This window comes from Macaca fascicularis, chromosome 1 (assembly GCF_037993035.2).
Source record: "Macaca fascicularis isolate 582-1 chromosome 1, T2T-MFA8v1.1".
In the NCBI taxonomy this organism is placed as follows: domain Eukaryota; kingdom Metazoa; phylum Chordata; class Mammalia; order Primates; family Cercopithecidae; genus Macaca; species Macaca fascicularis.
The window spans coordinates 18,173,935-18,196,751 of NC_088375.1; the positions used below are offsets into that span (position 1 = coordinate 18,173,935).

Genomic DNA, 22,817 nt, shown 5'->3' on the forward strand with positions numbered 1-22,817 from the left:
GAAAGACCGTGAGAGGCTCAGCAGAGAGTAACTGCTGTGGGGAAGAAAGTTGAGCAGAGGTATCAGAGGTGTATGTGCTGAGAGACATTGGAGTTTCGGCCTTGCCAATGTGGATGGATCCTGTGAACACCTCAGGCGTTTAGTTAAGACCTCAGAAAGGACACGCTGTAAAAGTAAGACCACACTCTACAGTAACGCCCACAACCTAGGACTGAGAACCATTTCTAAATAGACTGCCCTAACAAAGAATGAAACTAAGTCTAAAGGATTAAATGGATCTGCTAGTGATTTTACTACCTGTCAAAACTCAGTACCCTTTAAAGGAAGGCAAAATAACCTATACTCTTTAATTACTAGAGAAGTAAATGCCATTGTTTGAATGTGTTCCCCCCAAAATGAATGTGTCGGAACGGAATCCTCAGTACACACATGTTGGGAGGTGGAGCCTAATGGGAAGTGTTTAATGGCAGAGCCCTCATGAATGGATTAATGCCATTATAAAAAGGGCTTCGGGGAGTGACCTCTCTTGCCCTTCCACCTTCCGTCATGTGAGGCAGCAGTAAGAAGGCTCACATCAGATGCTGGCACCTTGATCTTGGACTTCCCAGCCTCCAGAATAAATTTCTGGTTTTGTTTTGTTTTGTTTTGTTTTTGAGACAGAGTCGTGCTCTCTTGCCCACACTGGGTGACAGAGTGAGACCCCATCTCCTTAAAAAAAAAAAAAAAAAAATAGATAGTATGATCCAGGTATACCAGGCAAATGCTAATGAGAAGAAAAGTATGTGTGGCAATATCAATAATGGAAACATTTGAATTCAATGGGAAGAACACTACAAGGGACAGAAATTATTTGACTAAAGTATAATCCATTAAGAAATTATAACTGTGTGAACCTTTCCTCCATCTAGGAGTAAAACTACCCCAAAACATTCCAACAGCAGTTAGAATTGCTTTTCCAATTAGTGATTTGAACACTAACATGGAACTTCAGTAAATGTTTTCCTTGTAGCTATAGTAGATGAGATTGATTCATGTAAAATTTAGGAAATTTGTATGAATAAGCAAAGTGTGTCCATTTCTAAGGAATAACGAGGAAGTAGCATATCATGAACACAGGTAAGCATCTGAGCCAGGACCCACATCTGCCTGGCTGGGTGTGGATGAGCCTATTTTACAGTTATTCCAGGTTTTTGTCTGCTGAAGACCAAATATTCTGGCCAGACCTACCTTGGAGAGTTTATTGTGAGGGTCTGATGCACTAACACAGCGGCCCTCAACCTTCTCAAACTCACTGTGTTGACTCAGTAAACATGTTCAGATGCCCCCTTTACTTACTCTTTTATTGCACTAGGATGAACTTCATAGAGAATATGTCTCACCTACTAAAAAATGTCCACGCAAAGTCATCTCAGTATCTCAGTTCACACAATGTCCACACAGTGTATCTCAGTATGTGGAAATTCGGGCATGCCTTCTCTAGAAGCCGGAAAGCAGCAGCCAGTGCTTCACACCTGCACATAAAATCATGGTGAATGTGACAGTTACAAGTCCGTCAGCCCCATATCTGTGAGTTATTTGGTGAGCTACGTTGTCATTCGCAATGTGGTTTTCTGAAATGGTAAACCATGCTTAGCAAAGCTCCAAGCTATATATAGTATACTCCTTAATGTATATGCTATTTGCATTCCTGGCAAATTCAGTGGTATGAAAACTTATAATAAATAATCAGTGTTTAAGTGCAAAACAGTCTGGTTCCAGGCCCACATATTGATTAAATGATAAACATGTTCTTCATCTACATGAAAATCCAGTGGGACATTAGAAAATCATACATTATGTGTGACAATCCCCTGTACTGTGGGACATAGAGTAAGCTTGGCTCCCAACTCTCCAATCCCTGTAACAATCAGTCTCCCATAAATTCCCTCAGTGCCCCACAGGGGGCAGAATGGCTTCACCACAGGCCCTGAGATGTAGCATATAGAAAGGAAACTGGAGTGTGTGCGAGGGCTCTTCAGCTGCCTTCTTGTGGGTATTCTAGTCAGGCATTTAGATGTCCTGTGGTATTAGGCAGAATACAGCATCAGCTTAGGGAGATTTTAATATTTTATATGTCTTTGTTTAAGAAGAAAAACAGAGTGGGCTACAAGACTGTAGTCACTTAGCATGCCGCCGGAGAGACGCGGCATCGCCAGTCTCAATGCGCCTCTTGGTGTGAAGTCCCAACTGTTTGGAAGATGTAAGATGTTTGTTCTCTGTGGTGGGATGACATTCCACTTCAGCATTATACATCCAGCTTTTACCCAGGATTACGGATATATTGGTACTTTGCAAGGCACACACAGCGGAATATACAACAAGATATTTCAGTGTTTAAAGTGCTTGGTGAAATGCACCAGGTCAGCTTCCACTGAAAGGCACAACGGTGCTGTTGATGAAAACCAAGTTAACGTGTATGTCAGCGCCCCCTAGAGGCGGTTTGTTAGCAAGTAACGCGGACTGGAATTCACCAAGGCCTTTGGGCCCACATTCCAACTCTGCGGCCTCCCTGCTGGCTGGGACTCAGCCAGACTTTGCCTCACCTAGTTGGTTTCTCATCTGTAAGATTGAGACCATACCTAGTGCTATCAGTATGTTGTGAGGATTAGATGAGAATTGGCACATAGTGTGTTAGCGCATTTCTTCTGAAAGTAGTTTTTTTGCATGAAAGATGCTTGCCTGTTCAGTGCCTGCTGTGGCCCTGATGGCCTGTGCCACTCATCCTCTGGCTTCTGGGCTGCTGGTGACACCTGGTGCATCTTTCTGTTTCTAGACAAACTCTCCCCTCATGAAGCAGCAGCCTCTCTTACGTTACTGTTGCTTCTCTTAACTTCCAGTCCATCAATTTTTTTAACAAGGCAATATTAAGTTAACTGAATTTGGGGGTCATTTTCTGAAACTTGTTTATTGCCATTGCAGGTTTGTCCCAAATGTTTTAAACAGAAAGCTAACATCTGAAACTGTGTTCATACACTTATCACCCCGAAGGCCATTCTTAACTCTGAGTAATTCCTTTAACTTAACCGACTTCTCTGTGGCCCACAGAGTTGGGTGGGTGTGGGTGTGGGTGTGAATGAAGTTCTCCAGTTAGTGGATATAATCCTGGCTACTATTCAGAAAAATCAGACTCTGCTTTGAGCACTAGTATGAGAGTTGCATTTTTGAGTTACAGGATGTTAGGTGCAACTATTCTGCTGTGATTCAAAGTTGCTGCCTACTAAGATGGGCATGAGAAAACATTCAAAGGGAGCTCTTAGAAGTGAGCAGTGCCCCTTCTTGATGAAAAGAACCTGTGAGCTTTCGGTGCTGAGGTTCTCTGCTGGCCTCTGGTGGGAGCTGTGGGGAGCATAACCTGGGCTCTGTTGGGGCCTGAGGACAGGCAGAGATGTCCTTGGCCACCAGGACACTATCTCTTGTATCGGATGACCTCCTTGGCCCTTTTTAAAAACATGTAAGGTAGAGCCAGTGCTACAGAATTGCAGTTGGGGTTTACAGTGAATGAAACACTAGTAACGTGAATTTTCTTTTTCCCTGAAAGCAGTTTAATACTAAAACAAAGGATGGGTTCACCGTGAACACGAAAGTTCCTAGCCTTAAAGACCAAGGGAAGGAATATGATGGATTCACAATCACGATTACAGGAGACAAGTATGTGCGCTTCTTAATGTGGTGTAAGCTAGAGACGAGGCAGGAAGGGTGCCTGTGCTTATTGTCGCTGTGGAGTTTTGTCATGTTGAACTTTTGCTCCATCCTGAAATGAAAAGTATCAAGGTCCAGTGAGCAGTTATAACCAGTTATTTTTTAAAATGTGACATCTAAAGTATTATACCAGCAGATACATTTTCTGACTGTCTAAATCTAAGGACTTTCAAGATACTAAGTATGATGTAGTTTGTGGAAGACATTCTTCTGGGTTTTTGAAGTTCCTTGGGGGGCGCGAGGGAGGCTTTTACTAATAAAATGAAAAAAGATGAGCAGTTGGCAGATTGAAGTCCATTGTAGATTTAAATATATATATATGTAAGCCTATCTATCTATCTATCTATCTATCTATCTATCTATAGAGAAAGAGAAACAGCTTTAATAATTAATGAGTAGTATAATCTTATAGAAAATTTAGAATATACAGATAAGCAAAATTAACAAAATAAAAATCAAGTTATTTTCTTTAAAAACTGAGGTTAGACTGTTCCACTATTTACCCTTATCATTACATTATCACAGTCATTTCCCCAGTCATATTCTTAAAAGTATTTTTAGTAATTGCATAATATTCCACTGTATAGATGTAGAATTTCTCTGATCTTTTTGTTATTGACCACTTAGGGTATTTCTCATTGTTTTACTTTATAAATAGCACTGTAGTAAACATTTTTGTTAACTCTAGTTTTATTTACATCTGAAATCCAAGCTTTGTCTGTCAGCCTCCATATTCCTTGAATTGTGGGTGGAATTGCCTTGAGCTGTGCACGTGCACACCCACACACACCCCCTCACCACATACACACACCCCATCTTCAGGTGCATAGTTTGGGAAGTGCCATGCCCTCCCCCTGGTTTCCACCTGCTCAACAGTAAGACTGTGACTCACTTTCTGCAGCCCCTCTGCCTCTTGGGCTCTGACTTTCTCACATACTTTTCCTCTAAGCTACAAGGAGCCACCTCTTCAAGTTTCACATCAAAACTTAAACAGGGTGGGGCGCGGTGACTCACGCCTGTAATCCCAGCACTTTGGGAGTCTGAGGTGGGCAGATCATGAGGTCAGGAGATCAAGACCATCCTGGCTAACACGGTGAAACCCCGTCTCTACTAAAAATACAAAAAAGTTAGCTGGGAGTGGTGGCGGGTGCATGTGGTCCCAGCTACTTGGGAGGCTGAGGCAAGAGAATGGCGTGAACCCAGGAGGCGGAGGTTGCAGTGAGGCAAGATTGCGCGACTATACTCCAGCTTGGGCAACAGAGCAAGACTCCATCTCAAACAAACAAACAAACAAACCAACAAAAAACAACTTAAACAGGTCTTCATGAGTAAAGACCAGTTCAGCAACTTCCAGATTTCGGGGCTTTTCTATATCTTTGAAGTCTTGATCTTCACCTCAAGCTTCTTATCAAAGTATGTTCCCAATAAAGATCATTCTCCCCTGATTGCAGGGTGTGCTATTTAATGTAAAAAGTGTTTTCCTCCCTTTTCACACATCCATGATATGTATCCTCAGATCAGATTCCCAAACAGAAATGAAATTACTATATAAGTACAGTTGATCTTTGAATAAGTCCGGGGTTAGGCAGATTGACCTTCCCACCCCTAGCAGGCAAACATTTGCATATAACCTTTGACTACCCCCAAATTTAATAGCCTACTGTTGACCAGAAGCCTTACCAAAAACATAAACAGCTGATTAACACATATTTTATATGTTATATGTATTACATTTTGTATTCTTACAGTAAAGTAGGCTAGGGAAAAGAAAATGTTATTAAGAAAGTAGGCTGGGTTCGGTGGCTCCCGCCTGTAATCCTAGCACTTTGGGAGGCCAAGGCAGGCGGATCATGAGGTCAGAAGTTCGAGACCAGCCTGGCCAATATGGTGAAATCCCATCTCTACTAAAAATACAAAAATTAGCCAGGCATGGTGGCACGCACCTGTAATTCCAGCTACTCAGGAGGCTGAGGCAGGAGAATCGCTTGCACCTGCAAGGGGAGGTTGCAGTGAGCCAAGATCATGCCACTGCACTCCAGCCTGGTGACAGAGTGAGACTCCGTCTCAAAAAAAGAAAAAAAAGAAAATCATAAGGAAAATAAACTTAACTATGTATTAAGTGGAAGTGGATCCTCATAAAGGTCTTCATCCTCATTATCTTCACGTTGAGTAGGCTGAGGAGGAGTTGGTCTTGCTGTCTCAGGGGTGGCAGAGGCGGAAGAAAATCCTCGTATAAGTAGATCCATGCAGTTTAAACCCATGTTGTTCAAGGGTCAACTGTACATGAAATTTCTCCCCCTGAAATGTGACATCTTTCCTCAATTGCCTGCTTTACTCCACTTATTGCCTCCCTTGCTCTGGGCCTCCTGACCCCTTGAGACGACTCTGCCTGGCATCCCATCTCCTGTCTCCTGCTTCAGCAGCGCTTCACCAATGTTGCTAAAGCTCCACCTCACTGGACGTTCCGCTAGCTCCACAAATCTCTCCCCTCTCCATACGCAGCCATTTCCTGTGGCTACCCAAACCAGCTTCCCTGCCAGGCATTCACAGCCTCTTACAAAGTGGCCTCAGACATTTCCTGCTTGACCTGGACCATTTCCCTGTTGGAACCTGGCCTGCTAGTCCGACTGGAATGCTTGTTCCCCAGTTCACCTCTGCTTTCTGATGTCTGGGTCTCTCACTCCCATCCCGACCCACGGTCAGGCCACTTCTCCCATGAGACCCTTCCTGCTTTTTTCTATGTTGTCCAAATTAGATTCTTTTTTTGAACCTCTGATGAGCTACATTATGACCTGAATCATGGTTTCATAATAATTTGTGGCCCTTGGCCAGAAGTGGTGGCTCATACCAGCATATTGGGAGGCCAAGATGGGAAGATTGCTTGAGGCCAGGAGTTTGAGACCAGCCTGGGTGACATGGTGAGACTCTGCCTCTGCAATGGATTTTTAAAAATAACTACAGGTGCGTACCAGTAGTCCCAGCTACTCAAGAGGCTGAGGCAGGAAGATCACTTGAGCCCAAGAGTTTGAGGCTACGGTGAGCTATGATCATGCCACCGCTCTCCAGCCTGGATGGTAGAGCAAGATCCCATCTCTAATAATAATAATTTGTGGCCCAGTTTCTTCCTTCCTTCCTCAATCAAGGCAGCAGCTGGGCTTTTCTTTGTAGGCTCCAAGGACTAAATGCAAACTTTGCTAGTGGCGTTATACAAAAAATGCCTGTTGTATCAAACTTATATCCTCCATAGAACCAAGTGGACCTTAAGCTCCACTTTTTTTTTGTTTTGATAAAAAACAAAAACATGTTGTCGTCCCTGAACTATCTTCCTACACACAGTTCTTGCTTGTGACCTTTAATCCTAATGGGGTGGCTTGGAAAATATTTACTGGTCATTTAAATGCATTCTTTACTGTGTGTAATTGTTTTCCACATATTAGCTTAAGTTTGTGTAATAAGTACATGTAGTTAGACTTAACTGTGAGCAAATGAGTTACTGATCACTTAAAGGTGAGGCAACTATCACATTTTATGAAGAAATAATGCATTCTCATGACACCTGCCTTGCTTGTCTGTAGTTAGAAAGGTAAGGCACATTCTTGTGTATGTTTAGTGCCACATCAGCATGCTCTTTGGTTTTTAAAAAAAACTTTGTATGTTTGGCTGTTTGAACTTATAATATATGCCTTTGACACTTATTTTTGTATTTTCAGAGTTGGCAATATATTATTTTCTGTGGAAACTCAAACCACGGAAGAAAGGACACAATTATATCATGCTGAAATAGATGCGCTTTATAAAGATTTGACAGCAAAAGGAAAAGTATTGATTCTTTCATCAGAATTTGGGGTAGGTTTCTCTTTGTTTCCATTTTTCTGTTCTTCTCATGATTATTTTTAAAACTTTTTGAACCTCTGCCCTTTCAAGCATAAGATTGTACATCTTATGCTTGAAATTGGGTTGAATTGACCTAAAAAATATTTCTTATTTCTTATAGGCAAAAATTCTCGTATTTAGTAACTACAGTAATGGGGAGGATAATAAATTAATAATTTAGTACTGTGCTACAACATTATCATAAGTTTGAACTTTGACAAGATATAAAAAAGTTGGTCCATAATGAAAATGACCTGTTCTTCACCTTTTCCTTCCATTTTCTTCCCTTCATTGTGGTTGTTGCTTATAACGATATATTTATAATGAGCTTTTGAATGTAAACTGGATGATGTATTCTGATGAGTTAATGGCAAGGAAAGTACAATGAAGTTGTGTATACTTTGCACTTAGTGGCCCTTTCCTGGTCTGTGGCTTCCTCGCTTGGTTGTCCGCCTGGACTCGAGGTGGCGTCGTTGCAGGCAGCAGGGTATGGTGGACATTCTGTCCCCACCACGCCCCCTCCCTGTGTTCTGCAGTGGACGGATGCCCCTTACCCTTGAAAAGTCACCTTATTTCTCCAACATTTAATCACTGCATCCATATAATTAAACATCTAAGTTTATATACATAATTGAGCATCATCCAAATCTCAATGCAGAGTAGGGGAAGGGGCTTACCCAGATCGTTTGGGGTAAGGATGCATGTTGTTTGAGGAAACATATTTGGTGTTAATAAATGCCTTTTAAAATTTTAGTCACAATATATATTTTGACATTTCAAATAACATTAAAGGAGACTGAGATTTTTATGTTTATCAAAGAGTTGCCGTTTAAGAAACAGCTGGGAAAACATTGCTCTAAATTGAACTAAATTGGAAAAAATGATACAAAAGGGTATAGAATATTCAAGAATTTGAAAAGTAGGTTCTTATGGGAGAGAAAGAAAACAATCCTTTTCTTGATGTAAATTATTCTTGTGTGTCCTGTCACCTAATGAAAAATTAGTTCGTAATCTAGTATTTATGAGCCTGTGTCTTTTTTTCTAGGAGGCTGATGCTGTCTGCAACTTAATATTATCCTTAGTTTATTACTTTTATAATTTAATGCCACTCTCTCGAGGATCCAGGTAAGTAATATCCAGTCATTAAAATTATTTTAAATTGAGAAATGTGTTCTTTTTTGCTTATCCTTCCTGTTATGGATGTAGGTACAGAGTACACAAAGAAATGGTAAGGAACTCCCTATTTTTTTTCCAAAATCTACACGAAAAAATATTTCCTTAGTCTATCACATCATCAAAAGAATTATAGAAGACAGTTCTAATATACTGTGCTTACAGTGCTTAATAGGATAGGGATTCATCCATTCAACACAAGTTCATGGGAAGTTTACTGTGTACCATGCGCCGTGCTCAGTGTGTTTTGATTTTTTGTGTCTGCCAGCCTCTTACTGAACCTCCTCCTCCTCTCCCTTTTCCATTTTGGGCTGTCAGGCGACCCGTAATCCTCATGTTTTATACTTTGGGGCCACCAGTCACTCTGTACTATTTTTATTATTTTTGATAAATTCTTGCTACTTGTATATCAGGAGCTTTTTAGGTATCATTAAAACAAGGGCTATGACTGTAGAGTTTTCATTTCATTCTCCTTTTCCCAGTACTGTGTGCAGTAAATCATGTAAATGGCCTTTTGCCATTGCTGGCACATAGTTGAACTTAAGATGTTTTGGCTAAAAATAATACACTTGAATGTCTTTATCTTTGATTAATGCTTTAGGAAGTAAAACTCCCCTAAACGCGATAGTAAATTTGGTTATAGTATTTAAGACTCATTGAAATGAAATAGAAACATAAATGTTATCTTATCAGCATAATATTGCTAGTTGTGTCCACTGAATAAGTGATGTGAGGCCTGTACACATCACTGCCTGTGGGCCCCACGTGCAGGCACCGTGCTCAACAGCCAGCATCTGTCCTTTGTCCTTTGTCCTTTTTCCTTGCAGCAGTTCTGCTGGCTCCTGTGTGACATTGAAGGAAGTGCAGCTCTGATTGTCCTCAACTCTCCCTCATCCCTACATCTCTTTAGTCCTAAATAGTCTGTTGGTTGTGCTTCCCACACTTCCGTTTCTCTCTTCCCTATACCCGCTGCAGCTAGCTTTGCTCCTGCTCCTCTCTGTGCCCTGCGGCTCTCCAGCACCTTCTGAAAACTATGGGCTCAAGCCGAGCTTGGCAGCACGCACAGTGCACAGTGCCAGCCCTGCCCTGCCCCGGTTTGCCTTGGCTGCAGCACCGCTCTCTTCCGCTGCTCTTTCTCCTCCCCTTGGCTCTCCGCGTGGGCTATCCGCCACATCTCCTTGCCTTCTCTGCCGCTTTCATCTTCAGCCCTGGGGCCCTGGAGGATGCAGGGCACATGTCTTTAGCCTCTGAAGTCTTCCCTGCTGGAGAACCCCATGAATCACCTTGACTTGCTTTTCTTGGTGTCCGCCTGTGGCACTTGTTAGCTTTCTCTGAAGGTGCTCATGCCATCCTTTCCCCCTGCTAGGATGCATTATCTCATGAGCGAGAGCTGTCTTTATCTTGAGCCGATTTGTTTTGGGAAAAGCACAACACTGTGGTTACAATAGCGGGTCCCATGGCCTTTTGCCAGCTTCTTCCACCCAGAACCAGCCAGCTCCCTCTCTCCCCTCACCAAGAGCAGAAGCACAGCACCTTGCAAATGCCTCCTACCCCAGACCTGCACATTCACAGCTCTATACTCGTTCTGGAGTGACAGGGCAGCAGACCTTGCCCCACGAGCCTCCGAGCCAGCAGGCAAAGGCATCCCACAATCTCCTGGCCTCTAACAGCCACCTCGGAGCCCTGGCAGTTCACACGCACGCCCAAAGCTCCAAACCATCTATCCGTTAGTACATTGTGAGAATGTATTCTGCATTTCTTCCTTGAAGGCCAGCATTTCTAATGCTTAAAAAGTAAGACTAACATATGTATTTGTATTTATTGTATACATGCATTGCTGGAGTGCAGTGGCACGATCTCAGCTCACTGCAACCTCTGCCTACCAGGTTCAAGCGATTCTCCTGCCTCAGTCTCCCAAGTAGCTGGGACTACAGGCGCTTGCTGCCACTCCTGGATAATTTTTTGTATTTTTGTTAGAGATGCGGTTTTGCCATGTTGGTCAGGCTAGTCTTAAACTCCTGACCTCAAGTGATCCACCTGCCTCGGCCTCCCAAAATGTTGGGATTACAGGCATGAGCCACTATGCCCAGCCTGATGTTTGTGTTTTTAGTAGAGACAGGGTTTCACCATATTGCTCTCAAACTCCTGACCTCAAGTGATCTGCCCGCCTTGGCCTCCCAAAGTGCTGGGATTACAGGTGTGAGCCACCTCGCCTGGCCAGTAAATACATTCTAATAGTAAATAGTAAACTATTCTTAAATAAATAGACATATTTTCATGTTAAATGAAACATTTAGTGTTTTATTCGAAAGAAATTTTGAATAAATTTTATCTTTCATGATGGGAAGTCCATGGTGAAATTTACCATGGTAAGTATAGACCGTTCAGGATGGATTGACCACTGTTCTTTATTTAAATAGTGTAATCGCTTACTCGGTCATCGTGGGAGCGCTGATGGCAAGTGGAAAAGAAGTAGCAGGAAAAATTCCCAAAGGGAAGGTACGTTGGAGGGGAAGGGAGACATGCTTGGTTGTATGTTAAGTCCCAATTGACAGATTTTTATTTTAAGGTACACAAGTTACACCGATCTCCAGCCGAGCCTGTGTCCTCCACATTTAGTAACGTTCCTAAATGTCTGTCTTTTTCAGTTAGTAGACTTTGAAGCTATGACAGCCCCTGGTTCAGAGGCCTTTAGCAAAGTCGCCAAAAGCTGGATGAACTTGAAAAGGTAACTACTTGAGGGGGGTCCACACAGTATCATAACTGGAGGCGGAAAGGGAGTTTCCTGTTACTTTGGAGCTCCGTGAAAACTGGGATTGTTATACTCATTTTTATAAGTTAATATGTAGTAAAATGAATTTGATCCACTTTTTCAAGGTTAAAGTGTTTTGCTGTTGTATAAGATAACCTTTTAAGGGTGAATGTATGGATAAAAATGGACTATGAAGGCCAGGCACGGTAGCTCACACCTGTAATCGCAGCACTTTGGGACACTGAGGTGGGAGGATCATTTGAGGCCAGGAGTTTGAGACCAGCCTGGGCAACATAGTGAAACTGCTCCCCTCTACAAAAAAAATTAAAATTAGCCGGGCATAGTGGTGTGTGCCTGTAGTCCCAACTACCTGGGCAGCTGAAGCAAGAGGATCACTTGAGCCTAAGAGTTTGAGGCTGCAGTGAGCTATGGTTGCACCACTGCACTCCAGCCTGGGTGACAGAGTGACACCTTGACTCTTAAAAAAAAAAAAAAAAAAGAACCATGAATAAAAAATTTAAAAAGTAGTTGGCGAAAGAAAATTACCAAAATCTTATTTATATGATCAGGTATTCACTTCTTTTGGCCTACTTACTCTTCGGCTCAGTATTCAGGAGTGTTTGAACTTGTAGACAGAGCCCATTTTACATTACACTGAGTGGTAGCACTTAGCCTACTTAGTGCATTTTATTGCAGCCAGGAATTTTATAGCAGCCAGGAATTATCCCTGACAGTCACTGTGTGTGAGGAGTCTAGCAGACCGTGATCGTTCCTGGCTCTTGTTTCCAGAAGCACTGGAGACGACTGTGTGAATTTGAAGTGTGTGAAATTAAACTCATAGATGCCTCAGTAGTTAATGAAGAATAAGTAAGCCTCACTGTTCAACCTTCGTTATTCTTGCCCCTTCTCCTGCTTTTTTACATCCCAACCACCCCCAGTTTTGCCTTTCACATCTATTTGACATAGCAACCACTCTATTGCTGGGTAATTTATATTCTGTTTAAAACAGAAAAATTTGTGCCTGTAGTCCGCCATTGCTCAATTTGTAATTTAGCTTTGCAATGAAAGCTTCTAACAGTTACACCTTGTCCTGGTACATTCTTGTTTCAGGTTTATTAGTTTGCACATGTTTTAGTAATATGACCCCCAGGCCAAAGGTCTTGCTTCTGTTTTTACATAATTGTACAATGAATCTTTTGAACATTCTTTAAGGAATTGTACAATGTGAATCTTTTGGACATTCTTTAAGGAAGGAATAACAATGCTACCTTACATCCTGCAGTTGACACTTTACAGTGTACCTCGAAATACCTTATCTCATTCAGAGCTCATGGTAACTCTGCGAGTTAAGAACACTGTCCCTGTGACAGATCAGGGAAGTGCAGCCTAGAGAAGTAAAGAAAGCTAATAAGGAGTGAAGCTGGACCTGAAACCTATGTCTTTTGATTCCAAGCCCAGCATGCACCACAGCTGGACATGTAAATCAAGAGTTTAATTTTCTTTTTCAAAGCTCTGGTTTAACTTCCAAGCAACTTGTCACACGTCGGCTGATACCACAGGCCATTGTGAGAGGAGCCATTCTGTTCACAGCTCCTCCCTGCCTTTCTAACATTGTTTGATATTACAGAATGAATATAATAAATATAATGATAGGAAAAAATATAAGCTCTGCCTTTTTTTTTTTTTTTGCAAATTTTGTTAATTTTCATACCGCTACTTTGTGTTTTTCTTTTTCAGTATTTCACCTTCTTATAAGACTCTTCCGTCAGTATCAGAAACGTTTCCAACGTTAAGATCGATGATTGAGGTGCTAAACACGGACTCTTCTCCACGTTGTCTTAAGAAACTCTAGTTCTGTTGTATTTATACAAGTAAAGGGCCGGACCTCTTGCTTCTTAAGTTATTTTTTAAAACATGGAATTATAAAGAAATTAGGTCCTCTATTACTTTTGATACCAATTTTTGATAGGAATTGAATACTTGAAATCATTTTCTTTACTTTTCTGAACCATAACGAAAATCATGAAAGAAGCTTTCGGGGGAAAAAGCTACTTGACTTGGAGGGAAAGTGTATTAGCCAGCAACCTGTTGGTTTCCACTTATAAAGTCATATAACTCCTTTCTTACAGTAAAAAAAACCATTTTCCTCAACAACTAAAAATAATAATGAAGATGAACAAAAACAAAACCAAATAGGAGTGTTTGTATTCCTTTAGAGATTTGAATATTTTTCAAACTTTCTTTTTACGCACATTGTGATAGAGCATCTTTTGTTGACTCACGTAACCTCCATGTGTGGGTCCTTCATTTTATTAGAACCGTGGAAGAAGGTTCCTGGGCCATCAGTATGTGTTGCAGAGCTCACACCCAGGAACACTTATTTTGAACAATACAGACAGTATTTGCCAATGTCCCAAATGCTGAATTATTGAACCATGTTTTTTTTTCCTTTGTTGAAAAAAATAAACCGGGGTGATTTCTATAAATCACCAGTTTTTGGCACTGGATTATGTATGTGTTTATTTTGTGAACCAGTTTCACTTTCAGGTATAAGAACATTCAGAAAATCTCTCTCGTTTTTTTTCCCAGGCACGGTAAATGACAGTGAGTAAAATGGGTTAATTAAAACTGCTGCTGTTTCCAAATGGCACCATCCATTAGCAAGCCTGCTCTTCTCTCCCTTCTACAGGACGCACCTTCCATCTCTTCGCTTGACCACTTCTCCCTGTACATTGTAATTTCTCTTGGACCACTTCTGTAGTCTCCTGACTCATCTTCCTGCTACTGCTCTGTTTAAACCCCACAGCCTCCCTTTGTCCTAAAATGAAACGCAGTCTCTTGCTGTAGCCTAGCTGACGTGGCTCTGTTTCTCAAACTGAATCTCTTACTCCCCACACTCCCCTTTGTTTGCACCATCAACTCACCTAACCTTTTCCTTCCTTGAGAACCATTCAGTTAACTTGACACTGTCCAATAGAACATTCTGTGATGACGTTCCAGAATGTTCTATGTGCTGCCAGTATGGTAGTCAGTAACCTCATGTGGCTACTGAGCACTTGAAACAGAACTGGTGTGCCTGAGGAGCTGAGTTTCACATTTAGTTTGATTAATTTAAATTCAAATAGCTGCATGTAGCTAGTGGTTATTATATTGGTCCATGCAGCCTACAGAGTTCCTAGTGAGACTTTAAAGGTTTTTGCACAGAGATGATCCAGAATGGTGGTCTCCCAGGGTAATTTAATATCATTTTGAATTTGTGGTTATAGACTTGCCTGAGTAGCTAAGCTCTTACTATGATCCGTTTTTATTCACAAGAGTTCTGATACCAGATGTGTGGAGTTTTCCCCTCACACCAACCAATTCTCCAGCTTTCCATATATCAGCTGGAGTGGGGAGGGATCCTGCAATTCACATCTGACACTAACTTCCTGTAGTTAAACAGACCCCAGAGGTTAAGGGCTAGTCTCACAAGACTGCCCCCTTTTCAGATGCCAGTTGCAAGTCATTGCCTTCTGTACTCCTGACTGGCTATAAGTTGGGGGTTCCCATCACACCCTCCCACCTCATGTTTGATAATTTGCAAGAATGGCTCACACAATTCAGGGACACTCCTTACTTACTATTACTGATTTGTTATATCGGATACACATCAACAGTCAAATGGAAGGAGGTGCACAGGGCAAGGTATGGGGGCAGCATGGAGCTTCTATGCCCTCTCCAGGCCCACCACCCTCCCTCCACCTCGATGTGTTCACCAGCTAAAACCCCCAAACCTTTTCACTTAAGGTTTTTTATGGGGATTCCATTGCATAGGCATGGTTGATTAAATCATTGGCAGTTAGCTCAATTCTCAGCCCCTCTTTTCTCTCTGGAGGCTGGGGGTTAGGACTGCAAGTTCCTCTAATCACATGGTTAGTTTCTCTGGCCCCCAACCCCCATCCTCCAAGAGTCATCTCATCAGCATAAATTCAGGTATGATTAGAAGGTGCTTATTAATAACAAAAAACACTTCTCACCCTGATCACTCAGAAAATACCAAGAGTTTTACGAGCTCTGTGCCAGGAACTGGAGGGCAGAGATCAGATACAGCTTTCTTATTACCTCAGTATCACAGTTCTATTGATAAAATTGCTCCTGTGAATCAAGATGTTCAAACTTTTAAAAAACTAACTTGAAAAAATCTAGAGCAAAATTTGCTAGTACATTAAGAACTTTAGTGTGGAATTTCTTTGGTATAGAAATGAGGGACAAGAAACTGCCCTCCAACTCTGTGATCATTACTCTCTGATAATTTGCAAATATGGAATAAAATTGATATGCCTCAGAGGAGAGATGAGCAAAATCACCTAAAGAAACCCAGTGTATCCCAGACCAGCAAAATCTGAGGGTTCATGAATACCTCTTAAGATGTCTGTAATGGAGCCCATCATTCCTTCACTCAAAGTCTGTTCCTCCGCATGCTTCTCTGTGTCAGAAATGGCTCCCTCTTCACTCAGCAGCTTCCGCCAGACACCCAGGCGGCCTCTAGGGTCTACACTGCCCTCCTCCAGTTTTCAAATCATCACCATCCAGTCCAGATCCATTCATGTCTAACTATCTCCATTATTACCCCCAGGCGCAAGCTACTTAAAGCTAAACTAATTAAAATTAAACTAAATCGAATGCTTGTTTCTGTCTCTCTAGCTGTCTTTCAAGTGCTCAGTAGCCACATGTGGCTAGCAGCTATCTGATTGGACAGAGCAGACGTGGGATAGCCCCATCACCACAGGACATCCCACTGAGCAGCACTGCTATACTGAAAGCAAACAGCTCAACCCAACACACTGCTGTATCCCTGTGGTCTTAAGCAAGGGTCCAGGGGCTTTATGGGTCAAAACCACAGTGTTTGGTGGCAGCATGGGGGCACAAATGAGAGAAAGAAAAAAAACTTCTAGACTGGCTTAAAACGTTTCCTTCTGTTTTCTGATCCAAGGTGTCTGTGGTTAGGCCTGGGATCTCCAGCTTCACCTGAACCTCACGTGATTCACACAGAAGTGGTCCAGGAACCACACTCGAGAAACATCAAACTAGAATATCATGAAAATCTACCTCACTGTACCAGAGATTTTTTTTTTTCTCCCTAACTGCCATCATGAAACCAAGTATGTTTTTGAATATTAGAGCTGTGATTAGATTTATAATAGTCCTTTTTGCTTCAAACTGTGTTCCCATAAATATAGAGTCCCTTTAGTTTTATATGTTGTAAACATAAATTTTACGAGTTAAACTAGTCTACAGAAAGTTGGATATACAAAATGAGATCACACTACACTGTGCTTAATTTTTAAAATTTACTTTTTTCAGTTAACACATAATGAATTATATGTCAATAAATATATTTGTAACATTTTAAGTTGGATATACAAATATATATGTAATTAAGTCTTGAACACAGGGAGCTTGGTTGAACAGAACTTGGTTCACAGGCTTCAATTCCTACTGGGAATAAAGAATTTAACTTGGGCCCATTCAAGGTGACTCAGACATGTGCAGTTTTAAATTGCCTTAAGTTCCCAGCCTCCTTGCCTTCGCCCTTCAGGGAACAGTCTGATTTCCTGAGCCTGTAGTCTCGGCCGCCCTCCGGCCTTTGCCCGGATCCTCCGCACCGAGATTTAGCTCGTGTTCCCTGTGCTAGGGTAGCAAGCCTTGGTCGGTCCAGCGTCTACTGTTGTTTGACCTCTACCCGCTCGGGTCCGCTGGCCAACAGCGCATGCGCTGCTGCTTCCGCCGCCTCTGTGCAGCAGACTTCTCTACCTCCAGAGCCCTGGGCTGCGGTACTGAGCATGCAGAACTAGGAGCAAGTGCCCTGCCATTGTGGAGGCCCCCCTTGGGCCCCCTACTCTATTCTATGACACACTGGGCTTGGGCTTCCCGCCACCTCTCGAGGGGTGGGGGGTTGCAACCGGATGCTTCTCTCCCCAGGGTTTGGGGCCCTTTGGGAGCTAATGTGTTTTAAGCACTTCCTGCGGCTGGCATTTTTCTTCTTCTTCTTTTTTTTAATCCTGAAAACGGTGTCTCGCTCTGTCGCCCAATCTGGAGTGCAATGGCGCAATCTCAGCTCGCTGCAACCTCCACCTCTCGGGTTCAAGCGATTCTTCTGCCTCAGCCTCCCGAGTAGCTGGGACTACAGGCACCCGCCACTACGCCTGACTAATTTTTGTGTTTTTAGTAGAGACGGGGTTTCACCATGTTGGCCAGGATGGTCTCGATCTCCTGACCTCGTGATCCACCCACCTCGGCCTCCCAAAGTGCTGGGATTACAGGCGTGAGCCATGGCGCCTGGCCGATTTTTTTTAAGCTTTGTACATTGTTTTACTCATTTAATCCTTTGAAGAGGCCAGTGAGATAAGCACTAGTAGTATCCCCGCTTAGGTGACAAACGGGCTCAGGTAGGGGAAGTGACTTGCCTGCCATAGCTCTTGAATGTTGCCTAGGGTGCTTGCCATGCGAGGTTAAGTCCTCAGTGGAGAGTGGTGGTGGGGCCAGCGGGGATTTGACTGCCACATTCTTGGCCTTAAACAAATAAGCCCTTCTGTCAAGGAGCTTGATTGCTTTCAGCCATCTACCAGGTAGAAATGACACCGTATTACTCAAGGGGCTTCCAGCAGTCATCCATGGGGGGCCACGCGGATTGGCTTGTTGTATAACACAACTCTAGAGATAATGTCAGAATGAACAGATTTGTCAAGGCTTATGTATAAGCCCAACAAAAACTGGAAATTGTCACTTACTAGGATCAGAATTTAAAATAATACATATCTGTCCAAAAATAGATTCTGAATCAATGCATCTTTTAGTAGGCTTCTAATGCAAAGAACTAGAACAATTTTTATATGCAAATTAACTCCTCGAATTACCAGTTTGGTGTAGAAGTAACTTCTAAAGTGAATATAGCACTTTCTGTTTCAGGTAAGTACATAAATGTTAACCATCCAATTTCACAGCTGGATAAAAAAAAAATACAACACGTAAGAAAAATATGAGTGGGAGAAGCAACTAACTGATCAAGTATACTTGTTTTATACAGATGCCTTTCAATGCTCATAGCACTTGAGAGCTAAGGAGTTCTCAGATCATCTAGTCAAGCTCCTGTAATTTGCCATCGAGGAAGCTGGGACAAAAAGAGGTTGAGTAGCTGCCCAAAGGTCAAACAGGGAATGCCACGGAGCTGGTGGTCAACCTAGGTAAACACCGTCATTGAGCGAAATGCACAAAAATACTTCAGACAGCTCCCCTGCCAGGACTTTGCTTGTTCAGCCTAAACAGCTCCTTCTGTGGCTCCTCCCACCTCTTCATACTCCTTAAAATGAAATAACTGTTCATAGTTAAACATAATAGTCCACATGTGTGGACTATTAATAAATAAAATCTTTTTACTGAAATATAACACACATATGAAAAATGCACATGTGTGTGCACATTGGTGAATCTTCACACCTAACATAACCAGCTTTGAGATCAAGAAACAGAACATTACCAGCACCCCAGAATGTATATAAACATATGTTTATATGTATAATGTATAAATATATGTATATGTATAAATATACATCACATATTTCATATAAACATATTCCATATAAACACAGCTACATACAGTAGCTCTCGAAGGCAGCTTTGTCACACTGTTGACCCAAGTCAACTAAAAATCTCTAACTTCAGTCTTCCCTAGCAGCTGTATCTGTTAATAAAGCTTTACCATTTAATCTTACCTCCACCAAGTGTCATCTAATATCAGTCCATTCTTATAGCTGTTTTCTTTTGTATTATGAAATCTGATTTTCATCCAGTATATTATCACCCTGTTTATTTTGTGTCAGCCATAAGTGATTTCTGTTAAAATTAATCCAATAAGAAAAATCACCTTATCTCAGGCTTACTCCAGCCTTTACACCTCCAATCTTTTTTCCAGAAACACTCCTATCATTATAACAATTGATATTATATTTCTGTTTGTGATTTTAAAAATTATCATCTATGAACACTTCTATTTTAAGAGCCTTTACTTAAAAGTAAAATCTTGACTTTGTAATCCTTTTATTACAAGAACATTTTCATTAAAATAATCTTCATTCTTCTGTTCCTATGCTACTTGACCCTTCTACTTTCCCTTTCTGTATCTGTTACACTTCTTCTTACTCTGCCTTCAGGGCAGCTTTAACCAATACTCTGATTTTGGTAATGTGTGTGCCTAGGAGCACAGCTCTGGCCCTCCGAGTGAGATGCTAGCTTGGCCATTGAGCAGCCCAGTTCTGTGCTCCACATCCTTGGGAGACCAAGAATATTGAAATTACATGCTGGCACATTCCTTCCAAAAATTATTTGAGCAATTGAAATGCCTTAGATAAGGGGGGAAAAAACTTTTGTCAAATTCTTCCCATCAGATAGTATAAATGCACTGGATTCTTACATAGTGACGTGCCTTTTTCCAGTAGTCCAGATTGTTTTTTTCTTTGCTTTGTTCCAATTCAAGAGGTTCTCATGAATTAGCATGGACTAGGTGACAGTTGCACGAGATAACTTTAGATATGCAGGTCTAGCCACAACACGTAAAGCATGATGCCAGTTCTTTACACTGGCAACCAAATGGACATCAAATGCTAGAATTGCAAATAATTTTTATATTTAAAATTGAAATTATATTTTTAAAATAAAATTTAGATTTAAAGGTTTGATTTTTAATTTAATATTTGTAAACTATAATCTGCACACTGCCTTTAATTTTAATAGATCGTATTGAACACTTAAAAAAATTTTTAAAAACCAAGTTTAAAAATGTTTACATTTATTTAAATTTTTTGAAAATATATTAGATCTGGCATATTTTTACTACAATTACATCTTTTTAAAAATTCTTTTTAATTCATTACTGATGATAGAGCACAAATTCAGTAAAAATCTTGAATATAACCACATTAGTGATTTTGCTGAAATGAAGGCAAGAATGATACATTTTAAGGAATTAATGTGATTTTTGAATCATGCATATCTTTATTACTCTGGCTGATGTCAGAACCTATCGAGAACACCAGATGTGTAATAATGATTAAATTTGCTGGTCTTTGGCATTTTGCAAACTTTTGAATATGTTAAGCCTGTAGCTTTACACATGTTTCATATCCATTTTTTTCTTATGAAAGTACATTTATTAAAGTAAGAAGACAGGATATGTTTTATTTGACAATGGATTTATAACTCCCAAGTTTTTAGATATGTGATAGGTGGGTCCATTTATATTCTGGCCCTGGACCCTCAAAATGTTTCAGCTGTGCTGGATGTGGGCTCTGTCTCTCCTTTCTGCTCCTCTCTCCATCTGCAAACCTGTTCTCCTGACATGGTGGGTGCAGGGCTACTACCAGTGTTCAGCTTTGCACCGGCGACCTAAAAACAGCCCATCCTTCGCAGTTCTCATCCCAGAATCTCAGGGAAAGGACTCGTGATTGGGCCAGCTTAGGTCAGGTGACCACTTGGACCAATCCAGACTGCCATAGGGTAGAGTCATATGATACTCCTTGTTTAAATCATAAAAGGGATGGTGATTTCTGGATTAACCATCCCTTCATTGTATATTATACTTTGGCAGAATGTAATTGCTTTATTTGAACAGACTTCTCTTTTAGTGGTTTCAAGTCATGCATTCACTTAATGTTTCTTTTCTTATTGTACATAATTTCCAGAGCTAAAACTTTCCAAACCTAGGTTACAAGGAAGACAGCCCTAAACCCCAATTTGCTCAGAACAATCCTGATTTATGCCTGCTGTCCCATTGTAATTATTAATAGTGCCACTTTCCATTCAAAAGTATCCTGGTTTGGATAATCATTCTTATGGTGCCCCTGACTGTAAGTGACCTTTTGTTTGGTGAGTGTGAAAGTTCACTTGTATCCCTGTTTGGTCCACATGGCACCTTCCTCCCAGACCCAGCAACTACTAGAGACCAAACTGTGTCCTAGATGTTGGAGATATAGTTGAGTAAGACAGTAACTGTTTCCAGAAGGAGCTCACAGTCCTAACAGCAGAAATTGTACAAATTATGTCATGATACAGCCTAAGAAGTCTGGGTAGGAACAAAAGAGCAGGGAGTAGCTCTGCCTGGGGAGACTGGGAAAGACCCCAGAGAGGATGCAACATTGGACCGGGTGACATGAACTTCCCAATTGTTGACTCTGGCATATTAGAATATACCTCTTATTTTTATTAGCTACATAATCCGAGGCTAAGATGTTTGTTATTCATAAAGCTCACAGAAGATTACTGACTTGGGAGAACCCATCAGGGATGCCTTTATGACAACGAAATCAGGCCACTTCATCCCCAGGTTGAGTCTTGGAGTAGGCGTCTCAGGTATGCATGCAGGTATCAGGAGAAAGGAGGGGGAAGTGCTTGTGCCATGTGTGAACACCAGAACGTCCTCAAGTCCCTGGCAGAGGGAACTGCAGGATTCCAGAGTCAGGACTCCCTGATGCTCTAGAAAGAGCTAGAGTAATGACCAGCTGTAGAGTATTCAGTCAGGACACGTGGGCTCCAAAACCAACCCTGCCGCCTACCACCAAGCAAAGCATTTAATCTCTCTGGCCTTACTTTACCTGGAAAAGGAAAGCGTGAAACTACGTCATCTACAGTGTTTTATCGGCTTTACAGTTTTGATAGGTTGTATAGTGGGCCAATTACAAATTCTCAAGTTTTCTCTAACTTACTAGCCAATTTGAGAAGATTCAGAAAAACCAGAGCTCATTTAAAATAGTTTTTCCTTTTTCATGCTTTTGATATAACCAAGGCTTTTATACTGATAAAGACTTATCAAAGGATCTCTGCATTTTGAATCCCATGTGGGAGATGTAGGGATAATTAGAGAAACCAGCCAAGAAACGCTGGCCAGTACAGGCACAGTGCCTCATCCCTGTAATCCCAGCACTTTGGGAGGCCGAGGTGGGAAGATTGTTTGAGCCCAGGAGTTCAAGAGCAGCCTGGGCAGCATAGCAAGACCCTGTCTCTACAAAAAATTAAAAAACTATGCAGGCATGGTTGTGCATGCCAGTAGTCCCAGCTACTTGGGAGGCTGAGGTGGGAGGATCACCTGAGCTCAGGAGTTTGAGGTTGCCATGAGTTATGGTCATGCCACTACACTCCAACCTGTGTGGCAGAGCAAGATCATGTCTCAAAGCAAACAAACAAACAAACACATAAAAACTGGCCAGTAGAATAATACGGTTTCTGGCTCTTGCTTTCCCCGTACCAGACT

At 41.6% G+C, this 22,817-nt stretch overlaps 1 protein-coding gene across 23 annotated transcripts in view; it reads left to right on the forward strand.

The window, feature by feature from the left end:
- TTC13 (tetratricopeptide repeat domain 13) overlaps positions 1–22,817 on the forward strand; it is a 101,991-nt gene that overhangs the window by 60,866 nt on the left and 18,308 nt on the right. For 8 of the 23 annotated variants that reach the window (XM_073998288.1, XM_005539792.4, XM_065547169.1 and 5 more), the window contains 6 exons: positions 3,578–3,687; positions 7,449–7,584; positions 8,657–8,736; positions 11,205–11,283; positions 11,433–11,512; positions 13,274–14,043. In XM_073998288.1, the coding sequence (XP_073854389.1) occupies positions 3,578–3,687; positions 7,449–7,584; positions 8,657–8,736; positions 11,205–11,283; positions 11,433–11,512; positions 13,274–13,388 (600 nt within the window). In that variant the 3' untranslated portion in view covers positions 13,389–14,043. Of the gene's footprint in view, positions 1–1,351; positions 1,567–3,577; positions 3,688–7,448; positions 7,585–8,656; positions 8,737–11,204; positions 11,284–11,432; positions 11,513–13,273; positions 14,044–22,817 lie in introns of those variants that run through there. The other 15 variants (XM_005539793.4, XM_073997872.1, XM_045391829.2 and 12 more) reach the window with 6 other exon arrangements.